The 17002-nt window shown below is 34.0% G+C and overlaps 1 protein-coding gene and 1 pseudogene across 19 annotated transcripts in view; both read right to left on the bottom strand.

Moving 5' to 3' along the window:
* The window catches only part of SNAP91 (synaptosome associated protein 91), a 139089-nt gene that overhangs the window by 48395 nt on the left and 73692 nt on the right, over positions 1–17002 (bottom strand). For 10 of the 19 annotated variants that reach the window (XM_023533421.1, XM_023533420.1, XM_023533418.1 and 7 more), the window contains 4 exons: positions 16689–16798; positions 14492–14610; positions 3073–3087; positions 2758–2925 (listed from right to left, as the gene is read on the bottom strand). In XM_023533421.1, coding sequence (XP_023389189.1) covers positions 2758–2925; positions 3073–3087; positions 14492–14610; positions 16689–16798 — 412 coding nt within the window. The remainder of the gene's footprint in view (positions 1–2757; positions 2926–3072; positions 3088–14491; positions 14611–16688; positions 16799–17002) is intronic. The other 9 variants (XM_023533428.1, XM_023533429.1, XM_023533433.1 and 6 more) reach the window with 3 other exon arrangements.
* LOC111742861 lies at positions 1177–1295 on the bottom strand (annotated as a pseudogene).

Below are 17002 nucleotides of genomic sequence, written 5' to 3'. Positions count from 1 at the left end.
TGTTACCTATTTGCAGTTTATGTCTACATTCTGTCAATTTCAACCAGTGCTATTCTCTGCTGTTCTGTAATTATGGACTCAGTCCAGGCCTTACTCAGCAAGCCAGTCTCTCTGAGACTACTGCAGACTAGTCTTTTCTTTCTTCTAGCAATCTAGGAAGAATTTTATCTTAACCTTTTTATCATGTGATTACCTTTCTAAATATTTCTAATAGCTGCCTTTTCCCCAAGACTGAACTACTTTCCCCTTTTTCTCCAGACACACAGGCCATCTTTAAATCACATACTCAGTACAAAGGTTTCTTCAATCGTTTTCAACAGCTCAAGAGTCACTATTCCAGGTCCTTTTCTTCTATGGTCGGTTTGTTAACCAACATGTACAAACGAAGTCAGGCTTGTGAGGTAAGTTCCTAGGTTTTCCAGGCATTTGGTTTTGTGCTCACAGGCTATCATTCTTATGAAGGTTTGCTTACAAATTGGCACAGTGGACTGAAAGGGTGCCCCGGGGCCTGTGCTAAGCTGTTAGTAAGATTTTCAAAAATAGAAAACAGGATGTTTTTTAAAACGCTGTCTTTTATTTTCATCAATAGCTATAAGTTTTACTAAAACTTTTAAATATAACATTGCCTTGCAGTCCTGTTATGTATGACTACAGAAAGCAGATTTTATTTCTAAAGTTTTCTTTAAAAATAGAACATTTAGTAAATATGTTTTTTGAAAAAATTTTTTTTAATAACTTACATTAAGATGACCAAAATGTTATGTGGGTATAATCTGAATATTTTAAAATATTTAAAAACAGACATTTCCTATTTTTTAAATTTGTAATGAAAATACAGAATTAAAATATATAGAAAATTTTAATGTTTTAATATTCCATATCCATGAAATTAAACAATTAGCCATTATTCAGAAATTAACATTCCTTAATTTCTTAAGAAATCTACTTAATACTGCTGTACATGCTATGTAAAATGGCATGTTTTAAAGTTGTGTAAACAACTTTTGATTGATTTCTTAAAGGGGCAATAAGGCCTCTTAAAAATAGACTGAAAAACAAAAATCTAAACAGCTAAAGGTATAGAAATATATTTTTTTAGGCGAGGCAACCCTTGGTTGACCTCACAGATTGCAAGGACCTTGTCAGCTTACAATCTCTTATTTTTTATTTTTTTTACACCTATAGCACCTAGTCTTCCTAGGTGGTCTCCCATACAAGTACTAACCAGGACCGACCCTGCTTAGCTTCCGAGATCAGATGGGACTGGGCTTGTTCAGGGTAGCATGGCTACAGACTACAGAAATATTTAAGCACAAAATTGTTATCCATCCTGTCCCTATTTTTCTTGAAGTTTTTCTGCTAACATAAGCCTATGAGAAACCACCCCTACCCAATACCTATAATGGATGGTGGAGGGTGTGAAACTGATTTTATAAATTTAAGCTAAAACTTTACTTTTTGGTCTCAAAATTTATAAAGGCATAACTGAAAAACTAATTTTCCCTAGTGGATGATGCTTTATAATAAATTATTCAAGAGTTTGCAAACCTCTCCTCCCTGCCCTTTTATTTTTTTTCTTTTTTTAACAGGTTTCTCCTGTAGTAGGAATGGCAGTGCAAATTCCTTGCATGAAACAGTAGCAACGATGCTGTGTCTAGTTGAGTGTTCTTTGTCTTAGGCAATGTTGGCAAATCTCAGAGATTAGTGTATGGCACATAGCACAATGGTATGTAACAGTGTATAAATGTATATTCCCAGGAGTGTATATTAACTCCGCCGGAGCCTGCCAGATCTCTCCCGCCCTCCCCGCCATTTGCTTCCTCCAATTTCTTTACTATATCATCAAAGTGCCCTGGGAAAGATGTTATATTGTAATGAAGAAACATAAAGCTATGATGACTATAACACTACTCAATGTATGCATTTGATATGAGCATGTCTCCAGGTTTGGACATTCGTACCACTCAGATGGAAATATGTAAAAAAATAAACAAACAAACAAAATAACTGGCTTCAGATGGCTCATCAGATCCAGGCATACTATATTGGCAGAGTCTAGGATATATGACTCAAGCCCACAGCTGTAAATCAACTGTGTCAGAATATACATTTTCATGGAAAGTATATTTTTGGACAATCATTTCAAAGTCTGCCTTAAACCTGTTTTCAACCCAGTTCAAGTGCTGATTCAAATGATCTCTCAAAGTCCTCAAGCCAAAGATGATCCAAGCTTTTGCTTAGAAAAAGCTTAAAGTTGCAAAAATGGGTGTATCCCTAAACTCTCTTCAGAGACTTCCAAATGTGAACTATTCTTAGATGATTTTTTTTGTCCTAAATCTTAAGAACTAACGTAGGCCAGGATTTCCCTTCTCATATTCACCAAACATTTGTCTCTCTGCTAGTTTGAATTTTTCCAAGAAGCCAAACCTAATTATGATAGAGAGGTCTGGTACCACTCTTGTATAAATACTGCAGGGTGGGAGCGTATATGGGACAATTGAGTCCTAGTAGCAAATTAAATCCTAACTTTTAAGAAATGGAAAATCAAATGGATTTAAAGCATTGCAACCTCTGCTCTAAAACCACTAAAATTAAGTGAAGATAAATTTGATAAATTTAGTGAAGATAAATATATGTGAATAAACATTTTAAAAGTACTTAAACACTTGAACATGCTGTTATATAATGTACAAATTTTTAAGGCAATGTTAGCAATCCTGGAAGGAAAACCAAAGAAGAGTGATGTGACTAACTAACCTCCAAAGAGATCCACTTCAGCAGTGACAGCAGTAACAGTGGTAGTAGTTGAGGCAGAAGCTGAAGCAGTTGCTATTTCAGCAGTTGTAGTAGGAGGGGTAGGTTCTGGTGCAAATGGATCTGAAATCTGTGCTTCAGAGGGAACAGAAGAAAGTGCAGCCAAAGAGTCTATGTTGCACCAGAGATGGAGAACAAATAGAAGAGAAGAAAAGGAAAGGACAAAAGATATACCAGATTTCAAATAATCAAAACGAGGACGGTTATTAAGATGCGGAAGTCTCTCAAAACAGAAGTTTAAAATAAAGCTTTACTCACCCTCTCCCAAAAGGTCTATCCATGTCCATTATGTGTCAGCATACGAAGAAATAAGAGATAAAGCTGAAACATTCAACCACACCAATGTCCAAGCGGGATGAGGCACTAAAGAAAGTCTAACTTTCTGGGCCACTTGTAAATAAATGTACAGTCATCCCTCCGTATCCATGGGTTCCACATCCATGGATTCAACCAGCTGTGAATCAAAAATTATATTTGAAAAAAAAAGTCGTGTTGTTGCTGATGTGTACTATGTAGCTAGGCCTATGATGAATGGTTACGTCTGTACTGAATATGTACAGACTTTTTTTCTTATCATTATTCCCCAAACAATACAACAACTATTTACATGACATTTACTGCATTATGTACTATATGTAATCTGAAGATAATTTAAAGTATATGGAAGGGTATGTATAGAATATATGCAAATACTATTCATTTTGTATGGGGACTTTAACATCTTCAGATTTTGGTATCCGTTGGGGTCCTGTAACCAATTCCTGGGGGATACTGAGGGATGACTGTATTACATATTATTATCATAGAACTTTTGAGCTGAGAGGGACCTTAAAGATCCTTTAGACCCAATTTCCCATTTCATAGATGGGAAAACTAAGAGCAAGGAAGGTCAAGACACTTACCTTAAGTCAGGTCTAAACAATTTTGACAAACTTGACTTATTTTTTACCAGATTTACCATTTCATCTGATTTGATTTTGCTATACTATAAATGTCAATTCTGAAGAAACTGTAGCTAACTGAACTTTATTGATCTTCTTTATGTGATTTGCTACTGCAGTCCAGAATGCCAGAGAAAAAGAGGTTTCATAATAGCTACAGTTTGTAGAACGTACGAAACATAGTTGAAGAAATTAATGCAGGTTTAGGGGCTAGAAAAAAGAAACCCTAACCTAAACCATTTTCTTTATAAGTTTCACATTATCAGATTTTCTAAAGTCAATATGTAAATATTAACATTTAAAACCATTATGTGATAACACATGAGAATTATTTTTAAGATAAATGTGACGTGTTATGCATCAAAACTTTTCAGTCTTTCTGAGGTCAGCATACCACTGGGACGTTCCTACTTTCTTACTGTTCAACAGTGGGATTACAGTTGGAATCCTAAATAAAAAAGCCTAGGAGGGATTATTCTTAACTATACTGTGACTTTAGGTTAAACATTTAGTGTCCAGTGGCATTCTTCTGCTTTCAGTCACATAATACACCTCAGGGCTTATATCTGAATTCGTGAATGTTACTGGAAACTTACTTTAATCATAAATTTTAAATCAGAACTCATTAGGGAGGTATTTTTTTCAAAGCCTGAAAAACAAATGAAATCTGGTGACAGCCAGAAGGGAGGGGTTTTGGAGGCTGAGAGAAAAGAGTGAAGGGTTAAAGAAGTACAAATTAGTAGTTGATGATGGTCACAGGGATGAGAGGCATGGCATAGGGAATGCAGTCAGTAGTAATATAATGGCTATGTGGAGAGCCAGAGGGAAGATAGAGTAATCAGGGGGATCATTTCATAAACTATATAAATGTCTAACCAATGTACTGTTTACTTGAAACTAATAATAAAATTAAAAAAAATAATTTAAAAAGAAAACAAAAATACAAATGAGAACTCAGTAACCAAAAATTCTAGAAGACATTTAAAAAGCTGAGAAATAGAAATTTGACATTAAAATAATCACATTCATCTAATTGTATATTTTTCAAACCCAATGAATATTATATAAGGCACTCTACAGCTACACTAAGATAATCAAGCCTCTTTCTAACCAAACCTTACATATTTCGTAACAACATTAGGAAATTATAGCACATGGAGTACTTGACATCAGAAACAGTTTTGAAATTTTAGAATGTATACCTAATAAATAGCAGGCGAAAAGGACCTATATTGACTTGGTTGACCTATGTTGATTAGGGTATGTTCTGCTGTTAGGTGGCCAGGTCCAAAATCCTAAGAAACAGAAGGTCCTTGCAATAATTCCTCAAACCAACAGTACCTGAACCATACAAATGTTACTCCATAGTTACACTTCCTAAAAATATTAATTGGAAACCAAAGTGGGTCATCAGAAGCCAGACAGACTTGGCTTCTCTCTTCTCCTGGCACTGGTGGGACTCTCCCTAGCCCTGCCCTTGTCAATGGTTATTTCATGGTGCAATGTGACTTAGCAAAAGAGCTCAGAGCCATGTGATTTAACAGTTTCCAGACCTGCTATTGTCTATGCTAGAGAATGAGCAACTTTTTTCATACGTTTGGTAAGTGAGAAAGGAAAAGACTTATTTATGTGTACTAGAAGGAGTTAGAAATAAAAAGATTTAAAAAAAGTATACAAGATTAAAATATTTGTTCCTTGTTTTTGACCAGTGTTTTTTTTTGGCTGTAAGGTGTTGATAATTCCTGCAGTGATATGATGGAAGATGAAAAGTAAAATTTCCTAGGAAAATGTACGATAATTAGGCATATTGGTAGATAACTGACATTAACAAACTTTTTCCATTCCTGGAAACCAGATTTTAGTCTCTAAAATCTTAATTTTCTAGATGAAACATAACTTGCTGCTTATTCCTTCTTTTATGTAAATTTTCCTCTACTATAAAGTTTCTATTTTAGGATGATGGGAACAGTTCTTAAGTATTCTCAAAACTGCCATTTTTTGTAAAGAATTAAACTATACAAAAAAAAAAAAAAGATTACAGCAGTAGAGTTCCATTTATTTCCAAGTAGTATATAATCAGAGATTTTTCTGCATTATAGAAATTGCAAGATATTTCTATAATGCAAAAATAAATAAAATATTCATTGTTACTGAGGAAACACAACTACAACTAAATTAAGAAGGAAATCTATATTCTGCAGTGAGATGTGGCTAAACTTTTAGATTATTATGAAGATTAAATGTGTTAATATATTTAAGTGCTTACCCATATCTGAAACATAAATGCTTGAATATGATAGCTAATAATAGTAATAACTAACATTTAAATCAAACAATAATTTTCATTATTGAACTGTGAATTTCAAAGGTTCTAAATCTTTCAGAGTGTGTGTGCGTGTGTGTGCATTTGCATATTTCCATGTATATGAAAATAGCCTATAGATATCCTTCAGATTTCATTAATGAGAAAATGATAATATGGATTACAAAACTGCTTGCACTGTAGTTAATATTCCACATGGAAACTATTAAAGTCATATGATCACATAATATTGATGAGCCTTCAAAAGCATGTTGGTAATTAATTTCTAATAGGTCTATTCTAATAAAATCCTAGCAGTAATTCCATGTTTCTCAAGAGGTAGAAATTTCACTTCAAGCATTTATAAGAAATTATCTGTTTTCTCACTTCTAAGACACATGAAAATACAACACACACATCCTCGTTTGTGCTGAGAGATTAATTTACTATGATGAAGAAAATGTTCTCCCTATTATGAGGCCAAAGGTAGAAATTTCAAACATACTTTGTATTCTTTCCAACGTTTATTATTAGTCCACAGGGCCTAAGTCAAGGCTTCTGTCTTAATTATAAGAAAAAGTGCTCCCTCTGGGCCAGCAGATAGACAAAGAAAAGCACTTTTTTTGTCTCAAGGACATGGAAGGCTTGCAGCTTGGCTAGCAGAAAGCAGTGTGGATATATCAGACCCTTTCATCATGCGCAAATTACATGTCCGTGTCAGACAGCCCTGGCTGGAACCGCAAGAAGAAAATTCTCTTTTCTTCTATATCCACTGAAATCTCAATATTATGTGTCTTAGCAAAAAGCATTTGGGGATGAATATGAATAAAAATGCTACACTGCAATTTAAAAAGAGTTCACCTAGGTTTTTCTCTTGTGAATGAAAAAGGGGCTCTGTAATAAATCAGTGACTGAAAGTAACCTCACAGGGTTATCTGATCATAAACTCCTAACTGGGCAGATCATGGTAGGTTGTCAGCTCTAGGCCTACAACTTCTTTAGCAAAATGTTTATCTTTGCTTTACAGAAGCCCTGTCCTTTGTTCTTGTGCATCTAGGTTAACACACCTTTGAAATGCCAGAGTAATCCTCTTTTTCAGATCCCTCAGAGGCAGTAACCACTCTCAAGGGAGCACATACTCTTGTTAACTATCCTGTACTCCAGAGTTCTAGATATTTCCCTGCCTTGCTTTCTCCTCCCTTCATGTAATCTTCCTTGGTCCCTTCTTAATTCCAAATGTATAAAAAGGACTGTAAAACTGTCATTCTCTGGAGCATTTGAAACCTTGCTTCCTGACATGTCATTGGTTTGGCTCAAATAAACTCATAAAAATTCTATACAGGTTTGGATGTTTCTAATGTAAACACTTTTTATTTGACATTCTTTTGATGTCAAAAGTAAAAAGGAGACAAAATTTATCTTCAATTTCATGCTAGAGATATAAGGCGAAAGGTGACAGTCTACAGCTTCGCTGTCCATTAAAGTTCTAACTAAATCACTAAATGTAAAAGTCACATTTGAATTTTATGATGGAGAAAGTACGATTTAAAAATATAGATTTGAAGGATTCTTAAATAAACAATAATACCATACACTGTACAAGACACTAGGATGATGAAAATAAATTATTAGCAAATTGCAGTAATCATTTTTTTAAAAATGAAGTTCCAAATGAAAACATATGAACTAGAAGAATGCCTTTATAACATCTCTAGAGCAAAATTTTCCTTTACCGACTGAAATTCGATAAAGTTAAATGAAGTTGAAAAAACAATTTTATTTAAAAAATTGATAGCTGTAAGCTTGGGAGTTGAACATTTCGACATAGGAAAAGGTCGAAATACTAAAAATGGAAAAGCACCTATATTTAAAATGCTCATATTTCTAGTTAGCAACTTTATTAGAGAACTGGTTATCTTTTGTTTATTTTGTTATCAAAAACACTTAGAAATAAAATCAAGAGATGATAGCATGTACTTTTGATGTCATAGTAACACACTGTTTATCAAGTCCACCCAAGGATTATTTAATTATCTAGGGGAATTTGCAATTTAACTTAATTAAGGATCCTGATTCTGAGATGATATATTAAGTTACAGATCTTGTCTGCTAGTGATGCAAATAATATTCTGTGTGGGAGAAAAGATAACCTCAAGATATGGTTTCTACTGCCCTATCAAACATTAACCTGTTTTGTATCTAACCTAGCCATCTTATTCTAACATTCCCTTCCAAATGTCTATAAATACTCGATTCTTCAAAATGCACTTTGAACCAGTGTTATCATTTTACTGCTTTCCTCATCAGCAAGTTAATGTCTTTTACCTATGTTGTTTCATTTTTCTCCCAGCTTTACTGAGGTATAACTAAGAAATAAAAATAGCACATATTTAAGATGCACGGTGTGGTAGTTTGATACACATATACATTGTGAAAGATTACCATAATCAAACTAATTAATTAACACTGTCATCATCTCACATAGTTACTAGCTTTATTTTTTGGTGACAATACCTAAGATTTACTCTCTTAGCAAATTTCAAGTATATAATACAGTATTGTTACAATAGTCACAATGCTGTACATTAGCTCTCTAAAATTTTTTCACCTTAAAGCTTACCATTTGTACCTTTTGGCCAAGACCCCCCGTTTTGCTTTCTGCCCTCCACCTCCCTCCCCTACGTCCAGTTTCTGGCAAATACCATTTTATTTTCTGCTTCTATGAATTTGACTTTCTTAGATTATACATTTAAATGAGATCATACAGTATTTGTCTCTCTGCGTCTGGCTTATTCACTTAGGATAATGTTCTCCATGTACACCATGTTTCACAAATGGAAGGCTTTCTTTCTTTTTTAGGTCTGAATAATATTCCACTGAATACATATAGCACATTTTCCTAATCCTTTTGTCCATTGATGGACATTTCAGTTATTTCTGTATCTTGGCTATTGTGAATAATGCTGCAATGAACATGGGAGTATAGAGATCTCTCATACTTATATCCATATTCACATCCATATGTATACATTCAGAAGTTGGATTGGTGAATCATAAGGTAGTTCGATTTTTGATTTTTTGAGGAATCTCCATCCTGTTTTCCAAATGGCTACACCAATTTACATTCCCGCCAATAGTATATAAGGGCTCCCTTTTTTCCATACCCTCACCAACACTTGTTATCTCTTGTCTTTTTGATAACAGCCATCCTAACAAGTGTGGGGTGATATCTCATTGTGGTTTTGATTTGTATTTTCCTAATGATTAGTGATACTGAACACCTTTTCATATACCTATGGTCATTTGTATGTCCTCTTGGGAAAATATCTATTCAGGTCCTTTGCCCATTTTTAAAATCAAGTTATTTGTTTCTTTGTTATATTTTGGATATTAACCCCTTATTAGATAGATGGTTTCCAAGTACTTTCTCTCATTCCATAGGTTGCATTTTCATTTTATTGCTGGTTTCTTTTTGCTATGCAGAGCTTTTTAGTTTGATATAGTCTTACTTGTTTATTGTTGCTTTTGTTGTGTTTTAGTGTAATATCAAAAATTCATTGCTAAGACCAATGTTTAGGAACTTCTTCTCTATGTATTTTTCTAGGTGTTTTATGGTTTAAGGTCTTATATTTAAGTCTTTAATCCATTTGAGTTAATTTTTGTATGTGATGTAAGATAAGATTCCAATTTCATTCTTTTGTGTGTGGATATCCAGTTTCCCCGACACCATTTCTTAAAGAAACTATCCTTTCCCGACTGTGCATTCTTGGCTTCCTTGTCAAAGGTTAGTTGACCATGTAGATGTGGGTTTATTTCTGAGCTCTATTCTGTTCCATTGGTTGAGGTGTCTTTTTATACAAATACCACACTGTTTTGAGTACCGTAGTTTTGTACTACAGCTTAAAATAAGGAAGTGTGATGCCTCCCACTTCGTTCTTTCTCAAGATTGTTTCGGCTATTTGAGATCTTTTGTGGTCTGTACAAATAACAGAATTATTTTTTTCTATTTATGGGCAAATGTTGTTACAGTTTTTCTAGGGATTGCATTGAATCTGTAGGTCGCTTTGGGTAGTATGGACATTTTAATAATGTTAATTCTTCCAACTCATGAACACAAACCATTTATTTGTGTCTTCCATTTCTGTCATCAATATTTTATAGTTTTTAGTGTACAGATCTTTTGTTTCCTTAAATTTATTCCTAAGTATTTTATTCTTTTTAATGCCATTGTATACAAAATTGTTTTCTTCCTTTCTTTTTTAGACAATCTGTTGTTAGTATATAGAAATGCGATGGATTTTGTATGTTGATTGTTTACCTTACAACTTTATTGAATTCATTTATTAGTTCTACAGTTTTTTGGTGGGGTCTTTAGAATTTTATACATGTAAGCCTTTCTCATATATGTCATCTGAAAAGGTAATTTTACTTCTTCCTTTTTGATTCATATGCCTTTTATTTCATTTTCTTGCCTAATTGCTCTAAGACTTTCAATACAATGTTGAGTAGACGTGGAGAGAGTGGCGTCTTGTCTTATTCCTAATCTTAGAGGAAAAGGTTTCAGCATTTCACCATTGAATATGATGTTAGCTATGGGCTCGTCATATGCAGCCTTTATTATGTTGGAGTACAATCCTTCTATACCTAATTTGCTGGGAGTTTTTTATCCTCAGAGAATGTTGAATTTTGTTAAATGTTTTTTCTCCATATATTGAAATGGTATAATTTTGAACCTTTATCTTTATAATGTGGTATACCATGTTTATTGATTTACATATGTTGAACCACCTTTGCATCCCAGAGATAAATCCCACTTGATCATGGTGTATCATCCTTCTAATGTATTGCTGAATTGGGTTTGTTAATATTTGTTCGGGATTTTAAAAGTAATGTTCATCAGGGGTATCACCCTGTAATTTACTTTTCTTATAGTTTCCTTATCTGCCTCTGGTTGGGTAATAGTAGCCTCAAAAATTAGTTTTGAAATATTTCCTTCTTTTCAATTTTTTTTTGGAAGAGTTTGAGAAGTACTGTCATTAATTCTTGTTTAATGTTTGGTAGCACTTATCTGTGAAGCTGTCTGGTCAAGGGTTTTTCTTTGTTGGGAGATTATGGATTACTGTTTCAATCTTATTCATTATGGGCCTGTTCAGATTTTCTGTTTCATTATGATTCTGTGTTGGTCCATTTTATGTTTCTAGGAATTTATCCATTTATTCTAAGTTATCCAATTTGATGGCATCTAACTGTTCATAGTAGTTTCTTATGTTCCTTTGTATTTCTTTGGTATGGTTGTAATAATATTTATGATTTTTTTTGAGTCCTTGTTCTTTTTTTCTTGGTTAGTCTAGCTAAAGTTTTGTTATTTTAAAAAATCTTTAAAAAAACACTAACTCAGTTTTCTTTAACCTTTTCTACTGTCTTTCTGGTCTCTACTTCATTTATTTCTGCTCAAATATTTATCATTTCCCTCTTCTAACTTTGGACTAAGCTTGTTCTTATTCTAGTTCCTTCAAGTGTAAAGTTTGGTTTTTTATTTGAGATCTCTCTTTTTCTTAATTCAGGCATTTATCACTATTAACTTCCCTCTTAGATCTGCTTTTATGGCATCCCATAGGTTATGGTATGCTTCTATTTTTGTTTGTCTTAAGATACTTTTAAATTTATGATTTCTTCTTTGACCCATTGGCTGGCCAGGAGTATGTTATTTAATCTCCATATATGTAAAATTTTCAATTTTCCTTCTGCTACTGATTTCTACTTTCATACCACTGAGTTCTGAAAAGATACTTAATATGATTTCAATCTTCTTTAATATTATCTTAAAGAAGATCTATATTAGCACTGTTTTTGCCAACTAAAAAATCTGAAGAGGATTTTCGCTTTTACACACACACACACACACAAAAAAGGCAAAAAGCAAAAATAGTCGTTAGTTTTTGTTTCTGTAGCCTTAAAGTTAAAGCAAGCCTCTTATGGGCAGCATATTGTTGGATCTTGAACCACTCTGTCTTTTGATTGAAGCATTGAATACATTTATATTTAAAGTAATTACTAATAGGTAAGGATTTAACTATTGCCATTTTGTTTACTATTTTCTGTTTTGTAGTTCCTTTGTTCTTTTCCTTCTCGCTTCCTTTCTTTCCTTTCTGTCTTTCCTTCTTTCTTTCCTCCCTCCCCCTTCCCTCTCTCTCCTCTTTCTCTCTCTCCCTCCTTTCTTGCTGTCTTTTTCTCTTGTTGATTTTCTTTAGTGGTATGCCTTGATTTCTTTCTCTTCATCTTTTGAGACTCTACTATGGTATTTTTTTTCTTTGTGTTTACCATGGGCTTACATAAAACATCTTATAGTTATAATAGTCTATTTTAAGCTGATAACAATTTAACTTCAATCACATATAAAAACTCTACACTTTTACTCCTCCTTCCCTTGCATCTTATACTTTGATATCACACTTTACATCTTTTTATACTGTGTATATATTAAGAAATTATTGTAGTTTTAGTTGTTTAAATTCTTTTGTCTTCTAACTTTTATGCCAGAGTTAAAAGTGATTAATCTATCATCACTACAGTATTAGAATATTATGAATTTGACTATATATTTACATTTAACAGTGAGCTTTATACTTTCATACATTTTCCTGTTGTTACTTAGTATTCTTTTGTTTTAACTTGAAGGACTCCTTTTAGTATTTCTTGTAAGGTAGGTCTAGTAATAAACTCACTCGGCTTTTGTTTGTTGGGGACTGTCTTTTACCTTCATGTCTGAAGGTGAGATATGTTGAGCATAGTATTCTAGGTAGGCAGTTATTTTCTTCAGCACGTTCAATATATCATCCTACTTCCTTCTGTCTAGCCTACAAAGTTTCTGCTGATAAATGTGCTGATAGCCTTATCAAGATCCCCTTGTAAGTAATGAGTCGATTTTTCTCTTGCCTTTCTCAAAATTTTCTTTGTAACTGACTTTGACAGTTTGATTAAAACTGTGTCTTGGGCTAATCATCTCCGGGTTGATACTGCTTGGGGACTTTTGAATTACATAAATATAAATGTCCATATCCTTCCCAAGCTTTGGGAAGTTTTCAGCCATTTTAATAAGCTTATGCCATTTTCTCTCCTTTTTTCTCCTCTGAGACTCCCATAATGCATATATTTGTTCATCTGACATCATCCTATATATGTCCCATAAGATTTGTTCACTCTTTTTCCTATACGGCCCGTAAGCTTTGTTCACTATTTTTCTTTTTAGTTTCGCTAACTGGATATTTTATAATGATCTCTTCTTAAGTTTGCTGTCTTTATTCTGTCTGATCAAGTCTGCTGTCAAGGTCAGCACCTGTTATCCAATGCATAGGCACACGTGGCTCCTCCTGGGTCCCTTGGCAGATATTGCTGGTGACAAAACCAAAGTCAAATAGGACTTCATGTGAGTCCACAGGAAGATGGTGGTGTTGTCTTAGGTTGGTAGCAAGAACCAAGGTTGGTGAGCTTTCCACCTGGGCATAGGCCAGACTTCTCAAAACAACCCTCCTCGGTCTTGGGCTCTACTGGGGTTTTGCAACCTCCTTTCTGGTTCTCAACGCTCCCACAGAGGCACTTTTATCCATGGCTGGTTGCCAAATTACTATTGCTGTGGGGAGATATGATGGAGGCATCTCCTATTCCACAATCTTGCTTAAGTCACTTTCTCTGTGTTGTTTCTATAGTTGCATGTGTCATTAAAATTTTTTAAAATTTTTTATTTTGATAATTTGATGTAGTAAGGCAATATATTAAAACCAACTCTGTGTAGTGTTTGGAATTATGCAGCAATTAACTTAATTTTTATATTAGTGTTAAATATGCTTTTAATCAAATACTTACATGAGCTTATTTTTTTTTTTTCTGAGATGCATGAATAAAATAGGAATCAAGCATTTAAGTGTCATTCCTCTCGATCAGTTTAGTTTGGATCTTTTCTGACACAAACAAGAATCCATTCCAGATTTCAAGTGCATTAAGTCAAAAACAACATGAATTAAACTAATTCAGGTCGAAAGGAATCAATGAAGGAGGCTATACCTGAACAAACCAAATTAGAAATGCTGCCTTTGATTAATCTTACAAATTTGCAGGAATATCCAATTCTCTAAAGCCTGAATCTTTAGAAAACAAGTACTAAAAATAATCTTAATTTCAGAATAGCAAAATAGTACTACCTCTGCTCCAACTTTTAAAATTAAAAGTATATGACTACTTGAACATTTTAACTATATTACAGGTACTTTTTCTGTTTCTGTCTCTCTCTTTCAATATATATGTCAATCAATATATACCATTCTTAGCATTTTCTCTTTGAGTAGCATTCTGAATCCTTAGAAGGTAAGTATAACTGTTATAGCCTGAATAAAAACAACTAAATAGATAAATGGTATGGCTGTCTGGTTTCACTCACCTCCCCAAGCAGTGGCTCCTCCTGAAGGTGGTGGTGGTGCTGGTGCTGCAGCTGCTGCCGCCCCTCCAGAAGAAAAGTCTGGCTGGAGGTCCAGGAGATCACTAGATGGTTTAGAAGTGCTGAAAGGAAAACATAATTTTAAAATCAGAGTTTGAAAATTTATAATGTAAATATGCTTTTTAAATAAAGGCTTATACAGAAAACATCAAAGATTTTGTATATTTTAAATCAAATATGGGAGTAACGTTTTGGAAAGTATAGCAGTATAACATATGTTCTTCTACCAAGGGTTGGCAAACTACTTTTGTAAAGGGCTAGATGCTAAGTATGTTAGGTTTGTGGGCTAAATGATTTCCATCATTACTCGACTCTGCCGTAGTAGAATGAAATAAGACACAGACGATACAAAAACAAGTAAATGTGCCCTTGTTCCAGTAAAACTTCATTTACAAAAACAGACAGTGGGGTGCATTTTGACCCCTGGCCCATAGTTTGCCAACTCTTGCTCTATAAACAATAACAAAGTTAAACTATACTTCAAGCAATGGGTCACTATCAGATCATAGTGCAGAAATTAAAAAAGGGAAAACCTAAATGCCTCAAAGTAAGGTGGAATTTTCTTAAACATGTTATGAAATGCTGACTATGAGAACTGTGACAAAGGAAACATACTGTAAATATTAAAGGTATGAGGGTAAAGATTATGGGTACTTTCTTCTATATTCTACTTTTTTTTTGTATGAAAAAATTGTCTTGAGAAAAAGAACTTATTTATAAACCAAAGATACTAAAATAAATAACTACTAATATTCCTTTTCTCTAAGTAAACAACAATATATCAGGTTTGTCTGTTATGACGCTTCACCTTAAAATACTTCTATATTTTTTATTCTTATTCACTTGGGGCTGTGCTTTTCAAAGCTCCCCCATCTGCAGAAGTTTTAAGGAAGAGCTTAGAGCTTTGCTATTCAAAGTGTGGTCCCCAAACTGGGAGCATCCTAGGACCTTGTTAGAAATGCAATATCCGGCCTTACCCCATTTCTACTATACTAGAATGTTTATTTTAACGTGACCCCATGTGTTTCGTATGTACATTTAACTTGAAGAAGCACTGGCCTAAATGTCACCAGATCAGGTGCGAAGCCATCAGGGGCCCAGGTTCCCCACCCTTCTCTGTATACGGCAGTTCCATCTTGATCTTTTTTACATTTTAGATTTTCAAGTAATACTCTTTTGAAAACAGACCTCTGCTGCTTTAAAAAAAAACAAAAAAACCCTAAAACTTGCCTAGTGTTGATGTCCATTTCATAAATACAAGTGATCTAAGTGCCAGGATAGGGAAACATATTTGTTATTAAGATCCACATCAGAGCTTTTATAAGAAGCAACTTATCTTAGTATAGAGGCAGAAAGGACTTGGTTTTACCAAACTTGAGATTATAAAAAGAAGAACTAAGCAAGTAGAGGGTAACACACATGGTTAACATGGGTGCATTAGTTGGATTTATTGCTCAATTCAAAACTTGTCTCCAAATACAAGGAATTTATAATCAGAGTCATAGATACTAGAAAACAAGACTAGCATCTTCTCAAGGCAAAACAGCCAAACAAAGTGTTGACCATTATTATTTGAGGAAGCCCCTATGAGTTGGGGCTTTATTTTAGGCAGACCTGAGATTTCACAGAATGCTCATGCACCCCTACCTTTCTTACGCCAGTTCTGACCTGCAGGTGCTTTAAAAGCTGATTAGGAACACCACAGGGGTCTCTTCCTACCACCAGAGTCTGAGTCCCTCAGATGGACCATCAAATTCAGCTACAAAGGTGATTTTTTTTTTTTAAAGCACTTTAAGCACCCTTTAAATTTCCCACGAGAAACTACTTTTAAAGAACATTTTCCTTATCAGCCTATTTCAGAAGAATTGAAGTGTGGGCAGTATTTTTCTACTCTCTTTCCCAAATGTGCGGGCAACAAAGTGATTTCCACAGTTTAGATCTTTCTAATGCTTTGAGAGGTACAGGCCTAGGTGGCTGTATAGGGTATAAAAGAACTTGCGTTGTGTACCTAAAATAATAAAAATATCACATATTAGGACTAGCTTTCATTTTCTGAAATCATTTGGGTTCAGTACATAAAAATAAAACAAAACCTCATCGAAATATTAATAAACAATTCACTGCATACTCATCAACTAACCTGACCGGGACAGCCGCAGATGCAGTTGCAAATAAATCAACCGGTGGGGATGTGTCAATAGTTTTAGCTGGTGTAGAATTAGGAGACGTAACAGTTGTAGCTGGAGAAGACTGAAAGTGAAGATGCACAACACACTCTAGTCAAATATGAATCTACAGGACACAGAGCAACAGGACTTTCACTTTGCAGATCCATGACATTCCCAGCAATTTTTTGGTAGCTCTTCTTTGGAGAAAATCCAAAACTCAAGAAAATTTGAATCGAGAATCGTAATACATAATCAATAGTGGACAAAACATCTTTCAAATTTTAGA

Source organism: Pteropus vampyrus, unplaced genomic scaffold (assembly GCF_000151845.1).
Source record: "Pteropus vampyrus isolate Shadow unplaced genomic scaffold, Pvam_2.0 Scaffold102, whole genome shotgun sequence".
NCBI lineage: Eukaryota > Metazoa > Chordata > Mammalia > Chiroptera > Pteropodidae > Pteropus > Pteropus vampyrus.
This window is presented reverse-complemented; position numbering and strand designations above follow the sequence as displayed.